Raw genomic sequence first — 26593 nt, forward strand, 5'->3', positions numbered from 1 at the left:
CTGCCAGGATGAGCAGGGCCACCGTGGGCCGGGCAGGGCCGTGCTGTGAGAGCCCCAGGAGAGCTGTGCCCCATGGGGTGAGGGGCTGTGGTCGGTGCCGGGGGGCTGCTGTGCCAGGCAAAATGTGGGCATTGCTGGGGTGCTGCAGCACAGCCTGTGCCCTTCAGGGAGCTGTGGCACCCTGAGAGCTCTCGGGTCTTGGCAGCAAAGGCTGCTCGGGTGCTGGAGCAGCATGTGCGGAGTTTTTTTTCCCCTCGCCTTTCAGATGCTTGCTCAAGCGCGTGGGGAGCCCCCAGACTCGGGCTCGTTTCAGAAGCTGCACTGTGGCTGCGTCAGGAAGGTGAGTGGTGGAGCAAAGGGTGCCGTGGTCACGGGTGGATTTACCGGCAGAGAAGGAAAGGGGAGAAAAACAACAACAACAAAAAATAGCTTTTGCTTCCCTAGCTCATGCCAGCCTTTAGCACCCGTTGTTTGGGCTGTGGCCAGGAGGTGTCCCCTCTGGATTTACGGAGCAGACCTGGAGTCCCCAGCGGGGCTTTGGGTGACTCCTGGAGCTTTTCCACAGGGTGGCTCTTCCCACCCGCCCTTTGCCAGAGTCAGAGATTTCTCCTCCCTCCCTCACAAAGTGCTCCTGTGCCTGTTGCAGCTCCCCAGGCTGTCTGCAAGAAAGGGAAGGAAGAAGAAGGGAGTATTCTGGGGCATCGAAGTGGCAGAAACACTCAGGTGGCGCGGCTGGGAGCTTGGAAAAGAGACCATCAAACACCTGATCCTGAAAAACGTTCACGAGAAAACCCAGAAGCTGAGCTACAGGTGCGTGGCAAGTTTCCTTCTCCTTTTACTCCCCAGGCTCTCGCTGCATCTTCATCCCTCCTGCTCTAGCAGTCACTTTAGCACCTTTTCTCAGCTGCGTTTGCCCCTCTTCCCTTGGGCTATGTGCTGCAGGCAGCGCACGCTCGCTGGCGTGGCCGGACAGAAACGTGCTCATTCAGATGCACAGCCCTCGTTCCTGGCAGGAGTATTTTAAATGAAATGCCTTTTTAAAATTCTGTTTTGCTGATACTTCTGTCTGTGAGGCATTTCCAGTCTAGTGAGATTTTAATCGTGGATGTGTGCCAGCCCGGCACTAGCGTGTCCCGACACCATTGCTCCCGGGAGTCCCGCTGGGTGTTGGGACTCCAGCACTCCCTGCTCTGAGCCTCGAATGTTTCTGCCCTCACCAAGAGTTTGGCTCATGCTGCACGGCCTGGGAATGTCAGATATTGTTCGAGGAAGGGGTAGGTATTTAGAGGGAGTCAGTTTTCAGGACACTTGGGCTCTGTTCCTACTCCTGCTGAGTTGCAAAGTGACCTTGGGGTCGGCTTTGTGAGTTCCTTCTGATGGTGGGGGGTGGCACGGCTGGAGCCGTTTGATACTTTATTCTCTTTTCTGCTAAATCAGCATCTTCTGCATGGCACCAGACAAAATCTCTTGTTGTGGTTGCATTATCCAGATGTCCTTCCACGCGCTTCTTCATCACTGTTTTCCCGCAGCCGATTGCTCTGAGCCCTGGCATGTCCTTAACTCTGCCCATCATTTTCCGGCCCACCGAAAAGGTAAAGTGGCAAAACACCAAAACTCCTCTCGGTGCAGGAGACTTGATTTCTCAGAGGGATCACTGCACGTGCTGCAGTGCCCGAGGTCTCTCCTTACCTGTAAAAGTGGTGCTCAGGGAGCAGTGAGCACGGGGGAGCATGGAAGACACTTAATCTAGGCACTTAATCGAGGACTGGTATTTCTGTGCTGGTGGAGATCAAGGAGAAGTTGTACATGCTTCAGTTAGCCAGAACTTGAACCTTGAAAACACCAAAACTATCAATCTGCACCAAAACCACTCAGGTGAAACAAATATGGCCCTAAACTGCGCTCCCAGAGGGGTGTTCACGTGCTCCCCAACACGGCGAGGAGCACGCCTGAATGCCTGCCTCTCTGAGTGCTTCTTAGGCTCCCTCTCCAGCACAGAAGCTTTCCCTGGTGCCCAAATCACAGGCGTTTTTGTTCCCAACAGCCTCCCAGAGGTGATGGTCGGGTGATGGGTGTTTGCTGGAGGAGCTGCAAGGGGGACCCCATCCAACTGCTGTCACCCCTTGCTCTCCTGTGCAGAGGGACTACGAAGACAGCATCTGCTTTAGGAAGGCCGAGGGCGAGTTCTCTGTCACCCTGCGTGCCACGCTCCCGCGCCCGTGTCTGTCCTTCCCGGCGACTGTCCGGCTGCCCGTCTGTGCTGTCCACAGCGTCACGGAGACGACGTTCACCGTGCGCAATGTCGGGTGAGCGGCGCGTGGCTGAGCAGGCCCCCTTTCCGTTTTTGTCGGATATTTGGCTACCTTCCTGGGCTTTCGGCTCGTCCCCGTTGTTATTAGACCTTCTGGCTGTCTCAGCGGTCGGCAGACCCCTGCCTCCTCTGAGGTCAGAGCAGAAAAGGCAGCGGAGATGGGAGTGTGGATTGGGTCTTGCTGTGGGCACATCTTGGCATTTCTCATCTCTCTGATTCCAACGTGCTCTGGGAACCGTTCACGCGCAGGAAATAGTCAGTGACCAGCAAGTGTCCCACAGAGAACATCCCATGTCCACAGGAAGGGCCTGGGCTTCTGCTGAATCAAAGGCAGCATGCCCACAAGAGCTGGGAGAGATGAAGAACCAGCTGGAAGCATTTTAGTCTTGCTGTGACTTGGCCTCTAAGCAGTGGCAGGATTCTGTGGTTTGGAGTCATCCTTTAGGAGCAAAGATGCTCCCAGCCAGCAGGGACTGTCTTGTTTTAATTGCAGCAGTTTTATAAATGGGAAAGCAGAGGAGAGGTTTGCAGGTAAGAAGGAGGTGTACTTCAAACCATTTGCAGGGAGTGACAGTGAGAGCAAAATACCTTTTACTAGCTGAAAAACAGCCTGTGCTCCCCAAAATATTCAGTTGATCTGGGGTAGAGGATAGGGATGGTGAGCAGCACACTGCTCAGAAGCAGTATAATAGAAAAGCCGATGTTACACGGTCATGTTCTTTGCACAAATCAAACAAGCTGAGCGAGCTTGCTCCGGAGAAGAACTGAATGAGGTGTTAGGAAGAGTTCAGTCCTCTCGTCTCACCTGTGCATATAACAGAGGAACAAATGCTCCTTTGGAATTAAGTAGCAGCCAACGTAGGTCCAGGAAAAGCATGTGCTTCATTCTGGAGCTGATTTGTGTGCTGTCACATGGTGAGGCTGAGAGGTTTTTTGGCCATTAATAAAGTCCTAGGATGTAACAGCAAAGGTTAATTAAAGCGTAAACACAGCATTTGCAGGCATTAGAGACAAATTCCTTCCCAGCATCACAAATTTGGCCAGATGCACGAGGGGTTCTGACGTTCAGCATCGGTTGCTTAACATCCTAAGTGAGCAACCCCCTGGGAAAGGCACGATTGCAGCAAAGGTTTCATTCATCTCCAAACGTCTCTCTTTGCTAGTGATCTCATCACCGTGTTTGCCTGGGAGACACCCAGCCCTTTCTACATGATCCCTGCCCACGGCATGCTGTCTGCAGGCGAGGAGTGCCCCATCAAGGTGGTCTTCCAGCCCAAGGTGGCTGTGCTGTGTGACGTGGCAGCAACCTGCTGGTTTGGAGGTGAAGAGAAGCAAAAGAGGACTCTCCAGCTAAAAGCCCGGGGTGAGTCATTTGTGCAAGTGGTGCTCAAAGTAACGAGTGTTATCCCTAACCACAAAACAGCATTCCACGGGGATGCATTTGAGGCTTGAGCCCTAGGTGGCTCACCCACTGATGAGCAAACGAAGCCTGTGGTTTGAGAGTGAAATTCTCTAATATGCTGTTGTCAGCTTGGAAGTGTGCTCCGAAGAGACGGCAGAGTGTAAAGTGCCCTGTGGCATGCTTTGGCCAAACTGAAGTTTCTGCTCCCTGCTTAAAGCAGCAGATGGGAAGAAACGAGATGAGTTTGCTGGTGGAACAGAAAAACCTCCAGGAACTCCTGGTCTTCCTGCACTCGGTTTCTCATGGCTGTCTTTGCCAGCTGGAGAGACAGAGGGATGTTCTGAAGCTTTCAGGATGCGAGCAGGCTATAATCTGGAATAACCACGATGGTTTCATTAACAAGCCGGTGCCCGAAGTGCCTTATATGGCCACTGACAAAGAAAAGATGGGGCTCTGTTTGGTAAACTGAGGTCGGAAGGGAGCTCATTCGGTTTAAAGCAGGGCCAGCTTTGAAGGCAGATCCAACTTCAGAGTTATCTGAGGTTAATTAGAGGCTCGTCTAATTGAGAGTTGAGTGTCCAAGGGTGGAGATTCCACCACGCTCTCTTAATGCAGTGCATTATCTTCTTTAACAGCCAAATACCCCTACCTGCGGGTGAATGTGCCGGGGGAACAGTATGAAGGTGTAAAGCCTGGGAAGTTTCGGGACGTGCTGTGCTTTGGATCCGTGCCAGTGGGCACTACGGTGGAGAAGCGTGTAGAAATCTTCAACTTGTCTGTGGTATGTGGAGAGGGAGACTGCTTCTTGTAAGAGGTTGACGTGCTGGCGCGTTTCCCTGGGGGATGTGGCTTTGGGAATATCCCTTAATGTTGTGAAAATAGCCCAAGTGGGAGTCTGAACAAAGCAGAAATGAGGAACCTTCCACTGCCAACAAGGCCGTTCACCCTTGCCCTCTGCCTTCCAGCTACGGCACTGGTAACTCATCCATTTGCAGCACGCTTCTCACTGCTCTTGGTGCAGATCAGGCAGCCGCTCTGGTCCTTCCTGCAGCTCTCCTGCTCACGCTGGACATGCCCATGAGTCCCGTGTGGCAGCCTCAAATTGGTCTGCACGTGTCCCAGGCAGCTGATGGATCTTCTGGTGTCCCCAGTGGGCTGCAGCCTGGTGAACTGCTCTGAGTCCAATGGGCTGCGTTTGAGAACCTTGTCTGTGTGCCAGCTCAGCCTGCTACAGACCCCTTAAAAGCTGGCTGCACTGACTGCTGACATGGGAGGCAGCAGTGCTGGGTCTTCAAAAGACTCGGGGACTTAGGAGTAGCAAAATCATTTTGTAATCATTTATTATACTGGCATTCATTCTGCAGTAGTGGCCAGCACACCCAGGTAAGGATCAGGACCTTCTTTCAGGGGCAAGAGGAAGGAGTTAGGGCATCACTCTGGAGTTAGGGCTCTTCTCTGCTTGCAGGTTGATGCACCGTGTAGGATAGAAAGAGCAAAAGACCCTCTGCTCCAGGACCACGTCTTCTCCTGCGATGTGTCCCACAGTGTTGTGCCTGCCAAAGGGAAGCTGGTCTTGTGCATCCAATTTCAGCCACGGACAGTGGGAGAGCACAGCACTGATTATTTCACCGTCATGTCGGCTGGATGCCTCCAGCAGGCAGTTCTGAAGGTGGTTGGCTCATGTAAAGGTATCACAGTGAAATCCTTCCACGGTCCTCTCTGCCTTCCTCTCAGCCCCATAGGGAAAGGGCTAGTGCCTGGAGAAGGACGAGGGACTGTCACAGCCCTCAGCTGTAGACTTACCTTCTGCTGCCATCCAGGCTGCCCCTGGTGCACTCTTTGAAGTTTATATTTGCTGGAGACAGATATGAAGTTGTTGGCAGTGAATATCCAGCTGTGTGCTAGGACTGGTGGGCTTGCTAATGAGATCACTCGAGGTTGGGAAGATCAGTTAGGTGCAGCAGTGGTTTGTGACACGCTGATAGAAAGGAGATGCGACAGGTCCAGGATCTGTCTTGCGTGTTTTCGTTCTAGGTCCTTTGGTGTCCTTGCACCAATCCTCTGTGGACTTCGACTGGATCAATCTTGGGGAAAGTTCGATGCAGATCCTGAAAATCAGCAACATCTCCGATGTCCCTGCATGCTACCAGTTTGATATTGATGGCAGGGGGAGTGTCTTCTCTCTGGATCACCCCTGCGGAGTCCTGGAGGGCACAACAACACGAGCACTGAAGGTGACCTTCCGACCTACTCACCCCATCAGCTATCACCGCCGAGTGGTGTGCCTCGTCCACCACCAGGTACGAGAGGCAAAGGGTGGTATCGGTGCTCTGACAGCTCAGAGGGCTTCTCTGGTGTCACCACCAGGGCTGGCCTCTCTCAGTGAGCATTCCCTGGCAGTCTATTCCCACTGCATTTACAACGATGCCCGTCCTGGGCTCGTGCTCTGCAGGACCTGCAGGAGCAGAGTTTCATGCCCACTTAAGTGTCCGAGTGAAATTTTGCTGCACAGCTGTGCACGGAGTGCCTTCAGCATTCCTTCCACTTGCCTCAAAGTTCGTGGGTCACATCAAGACAGAAAGTAACCAACAGTCAGACTCAACAGAGCAGAATCTAGGGCTTTCCCAAGCATGCTTTTGGGATTGAGGTGCTAGGCTAGTGTCGCGTTCAAAGCAATCACAGAACGGCAGCTTATTTCTTACAAACCTTTCCAGTGTTTTTGTGTTGTTTTTTTTTTCCAGGAACCCTTGTATGTGGACTTCTTTGGTACCTGCCATTCAGACACAGCTAAGCCAGCCATCCTCCAGGCAAGACATCTCTCCTGGTTTCGGACCAATATGGTGAGGGGGCTGACCTTCTATCCCCCCGATATCCTGAGTGCGATGCTGAAGGACGGGATGTTGCAGATGGATGAAAACAGAGCCCTCATGCTGCCTCCTGAGGTACGGGTTGCCCTCCCTGAAGCCTAAGATGCCCCAGTGCTGTTCTCTGCAGAGGCTGGGCTTCTGTTGCACAGATCGAGAAGGACTTGCAGGTGCCACCCTGACCTCCTTAGCAGCTCTGCTGGTGACGTTCCCAGCACACACTAACAATATCTGCGTTGGTTGGGTTTAACTCAATCACGGGGGCACCTTTTGCCATGTGCAGCTTTGGAGTGAGGATTGGCTGCAGATGGGAGCATCCTTAAAGCCTCGACTTTCTGCTGTCCTGGGAGCTGTTACCGAAGGGCATTTTGCACGTTGTTTTGCTCACGAAGGCAGTCAATCCCTAGTGTCTTGTCTCCCACGGGCGCATTTACCCTGCTCTCACTGAGACCTTTCCATCCTGCAGATCCCTCCGGACAAGTCCCCCGAGGAATACGTTGAAGCCAGCTCCATGGCTGAGTATTTCTGTGATGGCACAAGCAGCGACCTGGCCCTGTTTCCCCCCCACGTTAGCGTCAGCCCCAGGGAGTACGATTTTGGTTGCTGTGTGCCGCTCCACCAGGTAGAACCTCTTCCTCTCTGCGTGACCAACCACACCAAAGGAAAGATCACTGTTGCCTGGACTCCAAGCCATGGCAGGGCCTTCCAGGTGACACCCGAAATCTGTGACATCCCGCCTCTGAAGTCTTCAGCCTTCCGCGTCCTCTTCCAGCCCACTCAGCTCAACAGCCTTTATGCGGCAGAGCTGGAAGGCTTCGCCTTCTACAAGGTTAGTAGAAATTACTAGGACCCGTTTATCGAGAGGAATTAGGAATGAGCAAGAGACTTTGCAGGCTAAAAGGCCTTTGGGGGAGTTAAAATTCAAATGGAGCCTTTCATGCTGAATTTGGCAAACCTGCATCCTTTCTAAGATCCTCTGGCCACTGCCGTGATACACTGGTGGGTTAATATTTCTCCTTCATCTGCGTCCTGGCAGAAATAAGTCAGCAAAACAAGCCATAGCTCATGCATATAGACAGCAGTGATTGCTCTTACTGTGTGGTGAATGTGAAGTAACGCACACTTTGCTGAAGGAGAACTTGCTGTGAATAACTGAACCGCTACTGTGGGCGGCAGTCTGCAAAAAGATGGGTGTTGAGGCCTGGGTGATGGGCAGCAAACAGCTCCTCAGGCCCAGGGGTGTCAGTGAAACAACCTGCTGCCTGTGGTGGTACTTGCACGCGTAGGCACCTTGCCACGCTTCCCTCCCACGTGCCCTCAGCTCTGTCTCTGGTGTGCCTGCAGGTTCTGAGGCAGTACAGCAACATCGAGGAGGATGCCACCATCTGCCCACCCTGGTGCCTGACTGTCAGGCTGAGGGCGCACACCTTCGAAGCAGAACGGGAACACTTCATCCCTCAGTACGTCCTTGACGTCCCCAAGGTGCGTGGCTGGTTGATGGACTTAGACCCCACTCAGGTGCCTCAGGCACTCTGCACGCACTTACACAAGTGGAGAGCAGCTCACAGAGCCCGTGCTTTTGGAAGAGAAGTGGCTTGCAAGGTGGAGTGGAAGTTTTCCTGTCTCTTGTCGATGTATGTGTAGCACAACAAAGTATTGATTCTGTGAGGTCAATGGAGCAAATTCCAGCCTGTTGGATTTCTTAGTCCAAGAGGTTGCTGTACATGCAGAGATTGCAGGTCCCAGCAAGGAGCTCACTTTTTGGAACAGAAAGCCTTGCATAATGGGAAGTATATTCATTAATCACATGCGTGTATGAAAGGTGAGGATTGCTGTGGGAAGGGAAAAGACCATACACTGTGTACCCTTGGGTGATTTGCTTCATTTCCTTGAAGAGAAGCAGTTACAGAATTCTCCACAGGTTCAGGATGGTGCTTATTGAAACCTGGGATTCAATTAAAAACAAACAAACAAACAAACAAACAACTTGTTCTTTAAGCTGGCTTTATAAGCCTCATGCAAACAACCCTTTTTGCTTTTTTCTCCTAGACTTTTCCTCCCGTGGCTTCCGACACTGACACCTACTGCAGTGTGCTGCTCTCCAACACGGGCACCTCCCTGATAACCTTCAGTGTGAACCACACTGCTTGCCCCTCTGTTTTGGTCAAGCCCCACTCAGGACACATCATTCCAGGAGGCCACCAGATTTTCTTTCTCTCCACTCACCCAGTTAGCACAACCCCGCAGCAGCACGTCCTGCCCTTGCAGCTGAACTCCTGTCCTGCATACACCAAGGTAGGAAGAGGGAAGTAGAAGCTGGTGAGAAAGCTTTCTTCTGTTACATCTCCTAATGGCTAGTTTGGATTTTTCTCTTTGGAAATAGGAATGAAGAACACTTTCAGCCTTTAAGGTGGCAATCCACATTGCATACAGAAGATGCTTGCCATGCCAGACATGCTGAACCCCTTGTTCCCTTGGGTCTCTGTCTCCTGTGATGCACTACACTGTGCTCAGGGACCTCCTTGGCAGCCCAGTTCAGAGTCCTTCCTGTCCTCCTTCAGCCCCAGTTCGTTCTTGCTTCCTTCTTGGCAGGAGCCACATCTTTGCGAGGTCCATCCAGAAGTCAGCCGAGACCTCTGGTCTGATACTTTCCTCTGAATTCCACAGGAGATTGCCATCAGGAGCTGTGCGGAGTCCCTTCTCTTGCTCCTAGAAGGTGATGGGAATCTCTACTTCAAGCCCATCTATGTAGGGACCTCCTCCACCCGCATGTACACCATAAAGAACTGCACGAGGCTGCCCATGGCCTTCACATGGAAGATCCAGCAGTCTGACAGCAAGGTCCTCTCTGTCAGGCCAGCCACAGGCTTCCTCCAGCCCTGTGAAGCCATGGTAAGTTCAGGTTCTACCAAAACCTTATTTTGCTCTCTGCAGTACAGCTGTGGAGTGTTTAGAGCAGAAATACGAGGGCTGCTGATCATTTGGTCATTAACGCCAAGCTGGGAGGATATCCCCTTGTCAGTGTCTTAGCTTGGGTTGCCAGCCAAAATCTGCAGTTGTGCAGGTTCCCACGACCTGGATTTGCCCAGACGTGATGACATCCTCCTTGACTACACGGCCAAATGAGTTTTAAGCAGGGACTAGATAATGATAATGAGTTTGAAACAGGGACTCCAGATGGGTCTGGGTAACCACACAGCACCAACTGCGTTTTGCACCTGGATACATTAATAGATGGAGGATAAATGAGAGCACAGGAGAGTTCATTATGTTCTTCTGCTGTTCTTCTACCTGCACACTCAGTTTCTAAACCTTTACTGCTTTTTCTTGGTACTTTTTGAGAGTAGTGAGGATGAACAGATCTCCAAGGGCTGATTTTAAATATCCCAATATGGGCCTTTGACACAGGCAGAGGTGATGGAGGACTGAAGTGTGTCCAGTGCTCTGTAGACCACTAGGATAACTGCAGTGGAGGAAGGGGCTCTGCACTGAATTCAGCCATTGTTGTGTATAGGATTGGCTCTGGTCTGGAGCTCCTGTGAGCTCTCTCCTTCCCTCTTGTCATTCCAGGCTCAGGAATGGACTTTTACTCCTGACAAGGTGACCAAGTACCTCCTGCGAGCTGTGGTGTTCGTGAGCTGGAAAAGCCCAGCCCCTGTGTCTCCCAAAAGCGTGCATTATACCTTACGGATTGTTGGGGAGGGAGCACTGGGCACCATCAGGGTAAGGAACTGGGACCCACTGGGTAGCAGGAGGGGGACTGGGTTGGGGTAGTCCACAGATCTGTGCAGCTGCCTTAATTTTCAGGCAGGTTTCCTAAGGAACCAGAGCTAAATAAAAGAATGCTTTGTAAGTCACTTCCCAGTGACATCGGACAGTTGGATAGAAAGATTTTAGAGATATTTAGTCACTGTAAATTGCGTGCAAGTGGATTGCCAGCTAAAAGAGAGGAGGGCTTTTGGTGCAGTCATGGAGGGGCTGGCAGACAGAGACACGCTGGCAACCTTTGTGCCAAGTGCCAGCTAGTGTCCTCACAGCCACTAGCATGTCACATCCTACCCAGCCAGCCCAAATAACACTAGGAGAAAGCCTTTGGAGTCCCTTGCAGCCCTGTTCCAGCCTCTCCTAGGGCATGCGAGGCCCTACACAGAGTAGGGAGCTCTTCACACTGCGTGTTTCGTGCCAAGGGATCAGCATGGTGGCAAGTTGAGCAGTGCCTGCACTTTTTCACTCTGTGTAACAGTCTCCTTTGCATGCTGGGCTCGTGTTCCAGGCACAGAAGGAGCACCTGGACCTTGGAAATATTCTGGTTGGTGACCTGCAAAGCTGCAGCATCGTGCTGCTGAATGATGGGATCTGTTCTCTGAAGTTCATCCTCAGCGTGGAACAGCTGATCACCAGGCCTTGTGACCCTGAGGAAGCCCGCAGCGATCCACTGGGTACAGTGGGAGAATTGGCTTGGAATAGGGCCTTGGTCTTCTCCTCTTTTCTGCAAAATCACACTAGCATGAACGCAGGGGTCGGGCTGCTGTCATGTTAACTTTGCAAAGCCTTTCTCAGGAAACATACACACCTTCCCATCCCCATCACTGACTTGATCAAAAATATCTGTGTTGGCTTCTTGCTCCAAGTTAATTTTATCTGTGTGTGTGCGCATAATTCTGAGTAAAATCAAAGCAGCAGTGCTGGTTCTACATGTACTAAGGCCTGAAGAAAATGTTTTTCATGGGCTATTACATTTTAAAGATCCGATTTGGAGTACATACAGTTAAGTTGGCTAGAATAAGTGAGAAGAAATGCTGGGAGACTCGTTGGAGGGATGCGGAGACCAGGCACAGAAGTCAGAGGGAGCTATGCCACCTAGCGCAGCCCTGGGAAGATGGCAGGTGCTGGGGCTTGCCCTGCGCAAAGGACGTGAGGGTGCTTCTGCACGGAGGTGTTCGGGAGGGCAGAGGGCAGTTCTGGAAATAACACAGGCAGGGTGTGCACGGACACTCACCCTGTGTGTGAGTGTGGTTTGCACCTTATGTTTGCTGAATACGTGCGGTGTAAGAGACACCAGTGGTACCAAGAGCTCACGCCACCTCTTTTCTCCCACAGCTTTAGAGCTGGAGCCCTCCAGAGGGACGATCCCTGCGAGGTCAAAGGCTTTCGTGAGAGTATCGGTCAGGCCAGCCCGTCGGCTGCATTACACCTGGTCAATCAAATATAATATTTGCACCTCCACAGGTAAGAGATGGGTGTTTGGGGGAAAAGGGAGAAATTCACTCCCTCCCAGCCAAGCAGACTGTGCCACAACAGGCTGATGTATCCTGAAATATATTCCGAGAGCTTCATGCAACCAGTCCTATGTAGCAGAGGTCCTTTTTACAGGTCTGGATTGGTCCATATATGAGGCAAAATGTGCTAGAACTAGAAAGGCATGGAGAGTGGCAGCAGGGGTATTCAGAGGTGAGGAGCAGTATCTGTACAAGCAGAGAGCAGTTAGACAAGGAGTTTTCACCTTGGAGAATAAAAAATGGCAATGCCACATGGATGGTACAGAGAAAACAGGATAAAAACAAAACAAAACAAAACAAAACTATTTTTTATTTGTTTTCTTCCCAGTGTGCAAAGAAGGGGCGCCTGGTAAAGTGATTGGGCTGTAGGCTTAAATCTAAAAAGTCTGGAGTTGCATAGAACTAAACTGTGGAAGTACCCTGTCGACAAGGACCATATTCATAGACTTTAGGTGATTTCTAAAAGCAGAATTTAAGTTATGGCTGGAAGTCGGTGGTTCAGAGGTTTTCAAAAGCTGCCAAAGAAAAGACTGTGTGCAAGTTCTGTGCTTTCTTTGGCCCGGGTTAGGGTGTCTATCCAGTCTGCTGTTGCAGACAGCTGCCCCTTAGTGGTGTTTCTCTCCCAAGCTCCGGAGCTTGCAAGCACGAAAGAAGAGCCACAACCCCTCTGCCGCGTAGAGGCAGCAGGTGTCTACCCAGCCTTCTGCGTCGCAGATGCCTGTTCGGCAGGGAGTGCTGGCGGCGTCAGCAGGTTGTACCTCTGGAGGCTTTTCTCCCTGGACAAACTGAATGGCTACTTGGAACAGGACCCAGTTCCCAGCGAGCTCACCTACAGAGTTCCTACAAGGCACAGGTGAGATGAGGAGGTGGCCCAGAGGAGCTCTCGGTTGCTAGCACAAGCCCTACAGAGATGCTGTGGCTGTGGGGCTGTTTGGCAGCATCCTGCTGCGTGGCTCTCTGTTATTTTACTCTAGCCCCTGCAGGCAGGTCCACTTCTCTGCTTACCCTCCCTAGAGAGGAGCAGCACAGACAATAATTAAATTTCAAGGGGACTCTAGAAGTCTCTGCTCAACCTCTTGCTCAAAGCAGGGATCTCAATTTCATCTTTTTTTTTTTTTTTTTTTTTCTCTCCTGGAACCAGCACGTGCTTGATCCCTCCAGTGTACACTCCTTTCGTGGTGGATTTCAACTTTGGGGCTGCCCCGATAGGCTCAGAGCCTACCCTGGTGGTGCTCCTGCTGCTGAACAAGGGCGTGATGCCCGTGGAGTGGTAAGTGGTGCCTGCTGGAGCCCAGGGGTCTCTCTGGGGATATGGAAATGCTCACAGGGGCCATGAGAAGTCTGAATATCAACGGGGTGGATTTTATTGGTGTAGCTTGTGTTGTGGGGCCGTGGGTGAGCTCGTTGGCGGGTCTGGGGGAGGAAGCCTGACTGAACGCGTGGACCGTGGCCCTGGGCAAGCTGTCTGTCCTTGTTGCTGACTGGGTCCCTAGGGCCTTCCTCTTTCCTTCCGATCAGAAGATGGAGATGGAACACTGGGCGGAGGACGCTGAGTTCAGCCCCCGTGAGCTGCACCAGATGAGAATTCAGGATAACCAGCTCTTCACCGTTTCTCCAAAGTCAGGGAAGCTTCTTCCAGGACAAGAGGAATGTGTCCAGCTCTCACACAGGTGATGGCAACTGTCTGTACTTCAGGGACGCATCCTGCATGACAGGACAGCAGAATCCCCTTTTTTCCATACTGGCTCCTTTCCCTTCACATGCCACTTGCCCACTTTCACATGGTTTTGGCCTAGAAACTCAGGTTCCTAAATTGGTGCGTGACTAAAATCAACATTGCATCACTTTTTCCCACCCAAGCACAACTCTCCCGCTCCCTCTCTCCACGGCCCTTACGCAACAGTGACTCTTTAGCAGGGAAATGAGTTGTCTCTAATGTACTGTGTGACCCCGATTCGATCACCATGGACACAAGGTTGGTGGCTAATGGTTTTTCTCTTTTCTCCTCGTGCTGCTAGACATGATTTCATCGGCACCGATCACCTCCCAGTCCTGCTGAAGGCTTCCTATGGCCATGAGATTCTGGTAAGGCAGCAGGTACCTCCTGCTCCTGTTTGCAGAACAGCAGGTGGGGACCGAATGACACATTATTTTTTCCCAGAAGCTACGTGGCAGGAAGAAGGCTCTGGCCTTCCCCTGGAGCCTGCACTGACACAGGGCCGAGCAGAGACATAAAAACTGCACCCTGACAATGCTGTGGTTTCAGCACCGTGTGCTGGGGCAGTGCATTGGCAGAACGGCCCTTGGGTGTAGGAAACCATCTGCTGGTTTCCCCAGAGCACAAGTTGCAAGAGGATGTGTGGATGTGTATATATGTATACATATATATAAATTATATACACATATATATATTTTAATATCTTCTTAACCTGTATATTCTATCGGTGGTGTTAATACAGAACGGCTTCCTCCTCCAAACGAAGCCCAAAGCATCCCTCCTGGGTCTTACCATCCCTGTGTGTTTTCCACACTCAGCTGTAACTCCCGGGCAGGATCTCTTTGTTTCTCGCCCTCATTTCATCTGCTGCACAGCGAGTTCTTCCGTGCAGTGATCCCGGAGTTTAGCTGTGCAGCCCGTCCTGCTTCTCTCGGATGCAGTTTTCCTGATGCTCCCCAGCTCTCTCTTCTCTTCACAACCCCTTGGGAGGTGCTTTTCTCTGCATGTACCACCTGCAGTGGCTGCTGTCTGGGGACACGCGCTGGCACAGGGCTGGCAGAGCATCCTCCAGCTCTGGAGGCACGGAGGCAGCTGCTCCCGCTGGCCCAGAAGGTGCTCCCCGCATCCCCGCTTGGTCCTCCCACTTCTTTCTCCTTGCCAATAGCCGAGGCGCTTCCTACTCATTCTTCCTGCTTCGCTGCTTGCTAAAGCATCCCCGAGCTGATCCGCTGTGTGTTTTCCCTGGGCATTTCCTCAGGCCTGGAACTAATTTGCCTGCCTCTCTCCCTCTCTCAGACTGTCAGTTAGAGTCAAAGTCACCCTGTGCTCTGCCGGGCACACACAGCTCATGCCCGGCTGAGCCTTGCTGTCTGTCTCTGAAGTTTCCTATGAGACCATTGTGTTCGCACATCTCTTTTATTTTTCTTTTCTTTCAGGACTGTTGTCAGCTGAAAATCCAACCCTTTGACCAAGCTGTTCAAACAGTGGCTTAACTGTGCCTTCTCTCAAAGCCCTCGGACAGGCTCTCTGTGCTCTGCCTGCCTGGCACAATCCTGAGAGTGGCAGCCAGCATTTCACCAGCTGGCCAGGGAGGGATGAGGCTTTGGAGTACCAGAAGCCTATAGGGCACACACCTTCCCTGGCGTGCTTTCACTCCTTCCAGCCATGGCATGAAGAGGTGGTGGAGACCACTGTAATGGTGCTCACCTGCCAGGGCTGTAGCAATCCTCACCTGGGAACTGAGTGAAACTTGCAGAATATATGCTGATCCTAAGGGAAGTAAATGCTGTAATGACAGCCTAAAAATTAAGTTTGGGGAAGGTGATATAGCAACAATAAGCAGAGGTGGAGACTGTCAGACTATGGTGTTGTCTGGTCTTTCTGTCAAAACCCAAATTGCCTGTGATGTGAGCCAGCTGAACACTGATGCATGTTTTTTTTGGGGGGTGGTCCAAAGTCACCTCTGCGATGGCTTCACACGTACGGGCAGTTTAACCTCCCACTCTGCTTCCCCAGCAGAGGGTCTGCTGCTTCTTCAGGAGTCCCCATCACTGCGCCCCCCCTCCTTTCAGTCCTGTGGTGACTGGGTTTGTAGGTGCTCCGAAGGAATCAGACTGATTTCCCACAGGCAATTTCTTCTGGCTGCAGGACGAAGTTTCTGTGGGACTTGTTTGTCACCCAATTCCTTCCCCAGGAGGGAAATAGGGCCCCAAGCTGCCTCGTGCTCTCGTGGCTCATCCTTTGCCTCATCTCCTTAGCCTGCCTGTAGCAGTGCAGCTGTGACCTTGTTCTCAGAGCTCAGGGACAGTTTGGCTGGGCACAATCTGCAGCCCTCAGCACTTTTAGTAGGAAGGGCCCAGCTGGCTGCAGGTGCTGCAGGGCGAGGTGGCTGTAGGCTGCTTCCCAGAGCTCGCTGGAGGGAAGGGCTGGATCTCAGGGAGAAGTGCTCTCCGGGAGGGGAACCGATTGCAGCAGCTCTTCACGTTTCTCTGTTTGTTTCCCTGTAATAACAGTCCTCTAATTGTCACATCTAAGGAAACTGATGACGGTTTTTCCTCAGCAGTTTTGGTCTGGTGGAATCAAAGGCAGCCTTTTGACACAGGTAGTGCGAGTGGGTGGTTCACTCCCAAAGCTCGGGAAGGTTCCTGGCCCTTTTTCCCTTGCAATTTGAAAGTGCCAGCTATTGTCCTTCTTTTATTTGCACTGTATCTGGCTTGCCGAGGCCCTTAGAAGCTGAACACTCATGTAGTGCTTTGAAAAGATGAAAGAATGAAATCCCATGCGGGACTTTGTTAGCGTTGTGTTTCTAGTCCTCTCTCCCCCATCACTTTGCTTATGGAGCCGAACTGGAAGGGGTTCTTTTGAAGAAATTGGCACTCTCTGCTGTGTTTAAACAGCTGATATGGTATCTCCTTCAGGTGTCTGTCCAAGGCATCCACCCAGCACCACAAATGTCTTCTCCATCTTCTGCGTATGCGCTTGAAAAGTAGGCATGTCCTGGGCTTGGCTAATTGCGTACTGCAGTGACTTCGCTCCCTTTATGCACGCAGAGGCATTATTAGCTCTGTGACTGCTTTGCAGCCTCTGTCTCTAGGCAGCAGATGGCTCAGGGGTGCTTTGGGGTGATCCTGCTGGAAATCACGCACCGTGACTCATCTCCAGCCTTCTCTCATCTTCTCAAAATACAGACTCCTGTGTCTCTGCCTTTCCATGAAACAGCTCTTGCAAATCCCTCTGCTTGGCTTGATGGGGTGGCTGCTCTGCTAACAGCTTACTGTTAATCATTACTTGATCACCTGAAATTCAGCTGGCATCGTCTTGCAGCCTTTGGACCCGGTTATACACAGTCTTGGAGCAGCATGTTCTGCAGAGGGAGGACATCCAGATGGTCCCTTCCAAGAGGAGGTCCTTACTTAGCTAAAATTCTGGCTTAGGATTTAATGGCCAAAGGGTTTGGATGTCACAGCTGCACAGTCTACCACGTACACTTTCATTCATGAAGAATTTCTAGTAATTACTTGCAAGGAGAAGCACTGAAGCTGGTGCCTGATATAGAAGGGAGAAAGGCACCGTGTTGCTGACACAAGATGCCAACCTCCCAGAGGAAAGCCAACAGCTGAGCAGGCTCTCCATCTCCTTGCCCCCGTCTTAGGACTCACTGTCGTGGTATTACCAAATTTCAAGTTGTAAATGTGTTGCTGTCAGTTTGCCAAGTCCTTCCGAGCCCTTGTGGGGTTCTTAGCGATGGGGCCAAGGCTTTGTGAGAAAGTGGCCGTGTTTCTTCCTGCTGCAGCTGAACTTCAGAGGCGTGACGGTGAAGCAGGACCAGCGGTACGTTCATTTTGCATCCACTAAGCACCTCTTCACACCCGTCGCGATTGGGACTTCCTACCCCCCGACACAGGTGAGCATCCTGGGGCCAAACCCAGCAGCAGGCAGAGGGAACGAGCTAGCAGGTTACTGTGCCCAAAGGAGCAGCAGGGGCTGAAGCATTTCCCAGGAAACAGGGTGGTCTCCACAGGGCAGCACCACAGCAAAACTCTGCATCTAGTAGTAGGCAGAGCCTGGAAATCGGTGCCAGGAGCTTGTAGGGAAAGTACCTCTCGTCACCTCCAGCTCTATGGGATTTGGCATTTACTCTAGCCAGAATGCACATGAGGTGTGTTGGGCTCTTCCCCTGTTCTCTTGCGTTGTAGCTAGGTGAAGACTTGTCTAGCTGCTCCAGGCACTCTGGGAATGAATGCTAATTAGTTTCTTAGTAAATTAATTGAACTTCCTTAAACACTTATTCAGCAAGAAGAGGTAGCTTTGATTCCGTTCTGCCTAATTTACTTGGAAAATGAACAAGTCTGAACTGAATTAAGATCACTTTAACAAGGGTGTTTCTGCATTTCAAGTAATCCACTTTACAGTGATCCCTTTAGCTAATTTGTATTAATTTTCTCCTAGCCTGAACTCACAGGGAGCCACACGGAGAGGCACTGTAGTCATTCATGTACCTGCGTGGTGATAAACCTATTAGAGTCTTGGGGATAACTCCTGACACTATGAGGTCTCCTCGTGCTTAGGAGACAATCTGGCTAATTACTCGTGGTTATCAGAGTCCCCTGGGGAAGCATTGACTACTTTAACTTGTGCAGGGTGTAACGAGCTATGATTCCCTCCAGGTTTATGAACTCTATAATGGTGGCTCCATGCCAGTGCTGTTTGAGGTTCAGCTGGACAGCATCATGAGGATCCAGAAGGACAATTTTCAGCATCCTGTGTTCGTCTGCTTAACTCCCAGAGGCGAAATCCCCCCTGGCACAACCGGTCAGATTGAGTGGATCTTCTCACCGCTGGAAGCCAGAACGTACTCGGTAAGGCCCTCCTCGTGACTGCCAGAAATGGTTTCTTCCTGCTATCCTGTGCCAAAATTTACAAAATTCATCTTGTACTGATGGCTCAATTCCTCCAAGAAGCAGAATCTGAGAGCAAAGAAGTGACTGCTCTGGTCAAGAAGCAGAGCAGATCATCTCGTAAGTCTCTTCTCCCCAAAGGACACATTTCTTCCACAACCAGAGCCATCCCAGCACATATTTTTCAAGGATCTAATAGTGTCCACGGGGGTATAAAAAGCTCTCTGGAATCAGCTTTTCCTAAGGCCATTGACCTAGGCTGCAGGAGGCAGGCATGGCCAGAGCTGGAGCACAGCTCCACTAATGGTGGTTGCATGAGAGAAAAAGAAAAGAAAAGAAGAAGAAATAAAACAGAAAACAAAAAAAAAATCCAGTTTTTGTTCTGAAAGGGAGTCCCTGCCCATCTCGTACAGGACTTGCTATCTGCCTGCTTGACTGACCTTCCTGGGTTAGCAGGAAAGGCCACCAGAGGGGTCAAAGCCTAAAAGAGCAAAGAAATACGGAGTTCTCTTCACCCATCTCTCCCAAATATGACTCTGGTCTTAATGTTTTTATTCTGTCCAAGGCAGGTTGAAGTTCCCATCCACATCCTGGGGGGGCGTTCAGCTCTGATCACCTTCCAGGGAGTAGGCTACGACCCGAATACCACAGGAGAGAACTCCACGTTCAGCGAAGTCCTGGCTCCTTCTGTCCTCCTGGGTTCTGCCAAACTGACTGTGCCTGGGCAGGTAAGTCCAGGCATGGCGATAGGAGCAATATGATCGGCCCAGAAATGCGTGAAAAAGACTGAATTATGCAAGTGGCCCCATCTAGCAGTAGCCTGTATTGCAGAGGAGTCCATGGCAGCGTGATGGGCAAGATATTCCCTTCCAGCAGGTCACCTAGAGCCTGATCCACTAAAGCTGTTGTTCTGAAAGGTGCCTTCTTTCCAACTTTGGGCAGTTTGCATTGCTGGGAGAAGAGTAAGCTTTTTAAGAGTAAGAGTAAGCTTTTGTTTTTTGTTTTTTTTTTTTTACCAGAGGAATGTAGCACTCATTCCAGTTGTTATGGTAAAGGTCACCGGCTAATATATATATTTTTTTTTCATAATTTTTTTCCTGGACTTTGCTGTACAACCTGAAGATGAAGGTGTGGCTGCCCTTCCCCGCCTGCCATCTCCCTTCCCTGGTGCTCTCCCCGGTTTCACCCTCTTTCCTGCAGGCGGCCACCTTATCACACCACAAGATTTGCGTCGGAAACATCCCAGACTGCAGCAGAGCGTGCCGGCTCGTCTTTCTCAACAACATCTCAGAGAGCAAGGCTGTTGTGTTCGCCTGGAAGATGAGCACTGTTAAAGACAGTGGGGTGAGTCGTTTCTTCTTTCTCCTCTATTCTGCCCAGGGGACAGGGGGTGGATCTCTGTTGTGCCACAAAAAGCCCTGCCTCTCCATTTTCACCCAGACACCGGGAAAACATCCTGGAAATTGGATTTTGTACTAGTTGTTGAAAGGAAAGGGCAGAGAAAAGTGGAGGCAGGGGTAGGATAGGAGGAAAAAAGGCAGGAATTCAGAAAGGGCGTCTGAAGATTTCAGCGAGGGTAAGGGAACTTCAAACCAAAGGATGTGATGAGCCTCAGGGCTCCATCCACCAGCAAAGTCTGCAGTCACTCCTTGAATATAGCAGCCGTATCCCCCTCATGCCACCTACATTTCAGAAGGGCACAGGGAGATAAATCTCACCATTCTGTATTTCCTGCAAGGCGAGGGCGTGCGGCAAGGGCACGGGACAGAGAAACAAATTTTGTTTTCCCCAGGTGTTGCAGATTGCTCCGGAGCAGGGGGTGATGCAGCCTGGAGAGAGCATCCCCTGCTTCATCACGCTGCAGCCTTTGGGGATCGCTTCCTTGTGCAGCATAGATCTGGTGTGTGAGGTGAGCCCCGGGGGGAAGGTGTGTATTCCCAGACACAAGAAGGCACCGTCTGAACAGAACTGGCTTCCAGTGGGAGTCGGACACTTAAACATCAGTGAAAAGCAAGTCTGGCTTCTGTAAGACTGGTGGGGGCCCAGCCTTGCAGTGCTGTCCCTCTGGCCAGTACACTGGGCGATTTTCAGGTGTCCTTTGACAGCAGACTGTGTCTTCTCTGTATAAGCCTCGCAATAACACCGTTCTCTCCCCTTCCTGCCACGGGAGGAAGGACTGACAGGCATGAACTTGAGCCAGAGGCTCTGTTGGTTGCAGCTCCTTTCTCGCCCTGCTCCCTCAGCCATGCTTTGCTCCGCAGGTACACAGCCAGGAGGCCCTGCGTCGGCATGAGAGGGAGCTGAGAGAGTGGGAGAGGGAGAAGGAGCGGCAGGCGGTGGAGTTCACCATCACGGAGAAGGACCTCAGGGCTGCGAAGAAGCCCAAGTCACCTGCAGGGGTGAGTGCTGCCGGTATTTTACAACAGCTCGGAAGCAGCAGGCAGGGGTCAACAAGAAACGTTCCTGAAGAAAATCCAGGCAGGAGGACGCAGGGCTCTGATCCACTCAGGTTCTCGCAGCCGGTCTGCGGACAGGGGGAAATCTGATTTTGACTTCTAGCCAAGAATCCTCTTGCATTCTCTTTAATGTTGAGAGAGGGGATAGCAGATGTGGAACCTGAAATTAAAATGATTTTTTCCGAATTACCTGACAACCTCTGAGTTTGCTACTGATCATCTGGAATTTGGAAGGGCGTGAGAGGCCTTAGGGAAAACAAAGCCAGTGGCTCTGGGAACTGCTGGTTGGATTTAAAAACGGGGAGAAACACTGGAGTGAAGTGTGTAACTACCTTTAGGAAAGGGCACAGTGAAAGCTGGGAGGATGAGATAGATCACTGGGTTTCAGCTAGGGCAAAGCAAACCCAAATCCTCAAGAAATCCTCAAGGCTTGTTCTGCTCCAAATCTTTCCCTACACTGTGACTTCTCCATTTATTTATTTATTTCCTTATTTATTTTTTTTTTAAGAGATCATCAGATTCTGCTGAGACAGAAAATCTCCCTGAGCCCTCAGCTGTGGTCAGGAAATACAAGGTAAGTATTTAAGTAGTGCTTTAGGAAAGTAAGTACTGCTTGAGGAGAGAGGCAGATGCTGGATCTCGCAGCGTGGGAGCCTGGGCAGAGAGCACGGCAGGGTTTGTAGCTTCAAGGCTTTGGGACACAGACTGTTTGGAGGAGCCAGGAGAATCAGACTGTCTGGCTGTGTCCCGTGGGCAGTAACTTTCCATCTGGGGTGAACGGGAAGGGAAATTGGAAGCACGCAGCCATGGCTGGAGAAAAGCAGAAAGGTTTCAAATGAGCAGCAAAGGTGCACATGGGCAGGGGGGGGCGGTTTCAGGGCTGGTTTTGGGTGAACAGGCTGGAGTGCAACAGCCCCGAGAGCCCAGGGGAGATACCCAAAGCCTTGCTGTCGCTTGGGGCTGGTGCTCTGGGCAGCAAGGAGGGGGCAGGCACGGTTCCCAGCGTGGCTCTTTGTGCCTGACCGGGCTGCTGCAGTGCCAAGACCGCTCGGATGCTGCCTCCTGAGCATCACCTGGTGGCTTCTGGGCTCTCCAGTTCTCACACGTACCCCAGCCCACCCGTGGCTAGAGGAGCAACCGAGGGCTTGCTGTTTCTTTCTCTCCAACAGACGCTGCCCCCTATTAAAAACCACCCAGTGCCCAATCTCCCTGTGGGACACTTGGACAGGAGGCTGTTGCTGGACAAAGAAGCCAGCCGGGTGTGGGTCAAACCAGAGCCTCCCAAGCCCATCCTTTTACACCTCGCTGTGACAGCCAGGTCCCACTCCACTGAGGACTTCTTCAGGAACTTCCCCTCAGAGTTCCCCAAGTACTTCTTGCCCTGGTAAGAGACCTGTCCTTTTGGCTCAGCATCTCCACCTGAGCCAGGGCTGCCCCGAGCTGATACCCACTGAAATTACCTGGAGCTTTGCTCTGCTCCTCTCCAGTGCCTCAGTATGGGCCGGAGGGGCTTTGCTTTCCCTGATATGAGCTGTCATGGCCTTTTTTTCTCTCCCTCTCTTGAGAGAATAGCCTGGTGTGATCCAGGTCCTGACACTTAAAGGCCCCAGCATCAAGGCCCTGATACTCATGGGACAAAACCCAGGCTTAAATCCCTGCCAGAGGTGCCAGGCATGGGAAGGGCAGGAGTATTTAACAACGTGTACTCTTTGGAAACCACTGGGCTTGGGAAAGCCTCTGTGGGATGCTGCAGCCACTCGTTGACACTAACGTGAGCCAGGAGCCACTCTTTGGGGTGCTGGGAGGAGAGGCAGCCCATCGGGAGATGCTGTCAGGGCTTAGTCCTCCTCTTCTGTGAGCGTCCTTGCTGCTGTCACGAGCAGCAGCTCTCACGCCTCCCCCAGCACCCTGCGCAGCTCCCTGCTTGCCTGCGGTGCTGCTGCTCAGCCAGGAGGCTGCAGGGCTGCAGGAGCTCGGTTCAGCAGCAGAACCCCTGACGGGACAAATCCCTCTTGCCCTTCAGCCACCTACCCTTGGAGAGCAGGCCTGCAGACGGGGGTCAGGTCAGCGACAGGATGGAGACGGACCCCAAATGGCTCTCCCTGGCTGCTGCCTCCAAACAGGAGCTGCAGATAGTGGCCGACGTGCTGACGGGGGTCCTCAGGTGCGTGTCCCTTCACACTCACCCCATTCAGAGCCCCTGTCCCCCAGGTGTGTGCGTGCAGCACGGGCTAACCCCACGGGATCTGTGCACTGACACTGCTCCAAAACTGAGGACGCAGCTTGCCTAGAGCTGCCCTGGGGTCTGTGAATCCTGGGGTGGCAGCCAAAGGCAGGGTTTTGCTCCCCAGCTCTCTGCGCAGTGCTCGGTGTCACTGCCCTGAACCACGCTGCTCTGCCTGCTGTGGTCTTGCCTTGCCAGCAGGCAGCACCCTACAAACAGGCAGGATTGGGGTTTGCCTGTTCTGTTTGTCAGCTGCAGACATCTAAACAAAAAATACTGGGGAAGCAGCGGTAGTTTCTTTAGCTCAAGCCATTGATACCAGCCAAGGTTTTCCCTCTGACTTGTTGTTACTTGCAGTGATCCCCTGGGGTCACTCAGATACCTCATTTTCTGGGACTCACCCCTTATTTTCTTCCTCCCAGTGGCCTCTTGGAGAACACCCAGTTCCAAGACGCAGCGAAGAGATGTTTGGATGAACCCATCCCGTATTTCTCCCAGTTCCGTTGTAAGGAATCAGCAGAGGCACAGGACGGGGGACAGTGCACCACGGCCCCATCCAGGGGCTCTGCTTCCCCGGATCTTTACACTGAGGAGAATGGAGAGAGGGAAGAAATGAAGCAAGAATCTTCTCCCAGCAAGGAATTTCTGGAGTCCTGGGAGAGGCTGAGTGAGGTTTTTCACCACGAGCAGTTGAGGGAGCAGAAGGAGATGCTGAGCAGGTGAGGACGAACTCACACGGAAGGGATTGAAGTTGCACTGCCTGGCCAGAAACCCATTTCTCCACCTGCCCTGTAGCCTTTTGGGGTGTTCTGTGTGCTCTGTGGGGACGCCCATCCTAGCCCACCCTCCCACCCCTCTCCCAAGCGCAGCCTGAACCGTTCAGGCTTGCTGCGTCCTGGTGCAGGGCACGGGGCAGCACCAGGATGCTGGCTCTGCGTGACGTCTGCTTTACACCTGGATGCTTCTGGCTACGTTGGACGTCAGCAGGCAGCGTGTGCCTACCTCGCCTTTTATTTTTACTGCAGTATTTCATCACGTATTTACTGCGGCTACACCCTGGCACGCTGCTGCAGGCCACGAGCACATCCACAGACGCTAACTACAACCCAGCTTGGAGGGGGAAAAAAAAACAGTAAAACTGCTGTTACCCTGCTCCGATCAAGGTCAGGGCTGGGTGCCAGCTGGTGGCAGTTCTGGGAGAAGGGTCAGCACCCGAATGCTCAAGGCTGTGGATCATCGTGCAGGAAGCAGCCTGTGCTCTTCTGCTGTGCCTGGGGGGAGCCACAGCAAGCAGCCTTCCTTATCGGCTCTCTGATAACCATCCTCTCTGCCTGTACTCTTGTCCCTCCAGGCATCCAGCCTTTGGGACCCTGGCGGAGCTGGTGCTGGAGAACACTCTGCAGAACATCCTGCTGGAAGCCAGCCGTGGGGAGGTGGTGCTGACAGCCCGGCCCAGGGTCATCGCGCTGCCCCCCAGCCCTTTCCGAAGGTAGCAGAGCGTTTCTGTTCTCTGCCGGGGGCCAGGAACTGGGTTTGGCCAGGCCTGGGGATAAGGACAGGGAGGGTCGTTGAATGGAGGTGTCATCTTCAGAGCTGCTGAAGTCTTGTCCAGACGGAGAGTGGATGTTCCCTGTGATCCCTCGGGGAGGGATGGCTGTCTGGGGGGAGGCAGCAGCAGGCTGCACTCTCCCCGCTCCAAAGGCAATCTCTTTTCCTTCAGGATCACCGATCCAACACCCCGAAACTCAAGGACTTAGCCATGATACAACGCACTGCTCGAGCCCTGCAGGCATGCCTGGTGCCTGCACCCTTCCTCCCGCCCCTGTGAACCCCAGAGCAACTCTGAGCCTCCCACAGCACGACCTGAACTCGGCCTGCTGGCCACCTCCAAGGACATATGCCCTGCCTGTGTCCTCAGCTCCAGCTTAAATCCTCCAGCAGCTCCACAGCAAAGTTCACGAGATCTTTTTGTGGCTGCCCATCCATCCCGGAGCCCTCAGCCTGTGCCAGCTGGGAAAGGAGCAGAGCCTGCTTAGGAATAGCACTGAGGAAAGCCGAATAGCTCCCCAACAGGGAGCAGGAGCTGAATCCTCCTCCCCGCCTTGCTCCCGTGGCTGCTCTGCGGGTCCCACATCCAGCAACCCAGCCCGTGCGTGCGGCTGCGGGGTTTCCAGCACTTTTGGCAGCCCAATAAAAGGAGGTTGGCCCCTGGGGGCACAGATCCTGATGTGTAATATCACCAAGTCAGTGCCTCTGGGTTTGTGGCGCCCAGGGTCGGCTCTCCCCTTTTTAAAAGGCTCGGTCTCAGCTGGGGAAGGAGCGGCTTTGTCGCAGCCGGGAGGTGGCAGTGTGAGGTCTGGGAAAGCCCCAGTGCCAGCGCAGAGCTCAGGGCTGTGCCCGCTGCTCCCAGCACAAGCTGCAGGCTGCAGGCTGCCCGTGCCAGGCACCGGGGGGGGGGCCCTGGGGCATGTCCCCCCTCCTGCAGCCCCGGCGAGCTCTGCTGCGCCCAGGCACCCTGATGGATGCCACGATGCTGCCGGCATCCATCCCTCTCCGAGCCCTCCTGCCCTGCCTTCCCAGGGCCACGTCTGCATCCTCTCCCCTTTCAGCCCGCAGGAAAACCATGCGCTGCGAGCTGCTTTTGCCCTGCTTGGCAGAGGGCAGGTGCCTGCTGCGCCCCGGGGTGCTGCTGCTTCGTGGTGCTCTGCTCGGCTCCCTGCGTGCGGAGCCGTTTCTGAGCCCCAGGGCTGAGCTGTTCCTCTTGCAGCAGGTACAGCAGAGGCACTGCCAGCTCCTGAGCTCAGCCCGGGGGCTCCACGTGGCTCCTGGATCCTTCTCACCAGGCGTGCAGACCCTTTCCTCCCTTCCCAGCGCCACCTCCCTCCTGCCCAGCTCAAGCTGTTCGCTCCGCTCGGGGTGAATCTGCCTGGTCCTGGCTCCTCGCCGGGATTTTCTCAGCACAGATCCCACAATTGGCATCCCCAAACGGGTAACGTGGGCAGGGGCAGGAGCCTCGCCATCCTCCTAGATGCCCGCAGGAGCCCAGGGGCAGCCTGGTTCCTGTCCTCTGGTTCCTGTCACCCAGAGCCACTCGGCGTGCACTAAGCAAACCCATTAGCACCCGTCGGCCACTTTTCTCCTTTTATCCTCACCCTCTCTACAAATACACTGGGAACAGCCCCCTTTCAGGGTTGGAAAAGCCCTCTTTCTTCTTCTCGAGCTGAGAACGGCCCCCAGATGATTTTGGAGGACACACACGTGTGTGCGCACAGCCTGGTGTGGCCACGAATCCCTCCAGTGCTCCCCTGCTGCTGCCTCGGCACCGGGCAATGAAGCTGGGTGCTGGTCCTTGTGGCGAGGCTCCTGTGCCTGCAGGAGGGTGGCTGAGGGCGAGCAGAGGGCTCCCCAAATCCTGGGCTGGTTTTCAGGAGCCTCAGCCAGC

General features: G+C 52.9%; 1 protein-coding gene across 1 annotated transcript; it reads left to right on the forward strand.

The window, feature by feature from the left end:
- Positions 1 to 1535: 1535 nt before the first annotated feature.
- CFAP65 (cilia and flagella associated protein 65) lies at positions 1536 to 24644 on the forward strand. The gene is made up of 29 exons (XM_032190057.1): positions 1536 to 1592; positions 2140 to 2306; positions 3475 to 3674; positions 4349 to 4494; positions 5179 to 5401; positions 5748 to 6013; positions 6455 to 6655; positions 7044 to 7406; positions 7922 to 8059; positions 8627 to 8872; positions 9245 to 9469; positions 10148 to 10300; positions 10851 to 11016; positions 11678 to 11806; positions 12484 to 12709; positions 12998 to 13126; positions 13350 to 13526; positions 13875 to 13941; positions 17367 to 17477; positions 18241 to 18432; positions 19041 to 19199; positions 19672 to 19815; positions 20264 to 20380; positions 20733 to 20870; positions 21436 to 21501; positions 22097 to 22311; positions 22972 to 23091; positions 23574 to 23870; positions 24503 to 24644. The coding sequence occupies exons 1-29, from the start codon at positions 1551 to 1553 to the stop codon at positions 24642 to 24644; spliced, it is 4965 nt and encodes a 1654-aa protein (XP_032045948.1). The 5' UTR covers positions 1536 to 1550.
- Positions 24645 to 26593: the final 1949 nt, after the last annotated feature.

This window comes from Aythya fuligula, chromosome 6 (genome assembly GCF_009819795.1).
Source record: "Aythya fuligula isolate bAytFul2 chromosome 6, bAytFul2.pri, whole genome shotgun sequence".
In the NCBI taxonomy this organism is placed as follows: domain Eukaryota; kingdom Metazoa; phylum Chordata; class Aves; order Anseriformes; family Anatidae; genus Aythya; species Aythya fuligula.

What these genes read in the sequence shown, in the direction of transcription:
- CFAP65 (XM_032190057.1), top strand. Translation starts at nt 1,551, where the DNA reads ATGTCCTTAACTCTGCCCATCATTTTCCGGCCCACCGAAAAG. An exon ending in AAATCTTCAACTTGTCTGTG is followed by an intron (nt 4,495 to 5,178) that starts GTATGTGGAGAG and finishes CTCTGCTTGCAG; the next exon opens with GTTGATGCACCGTGTAGGAT. An exon ending in CCTGTCCTGCATACACCAAG is followed by an intron (nt 8,873 to 9,244) that starts GTAGGAAGAGGG and finishes TGAATTCCACAG; the next exon opens with GAGATTGCCATCAGGAGCTG.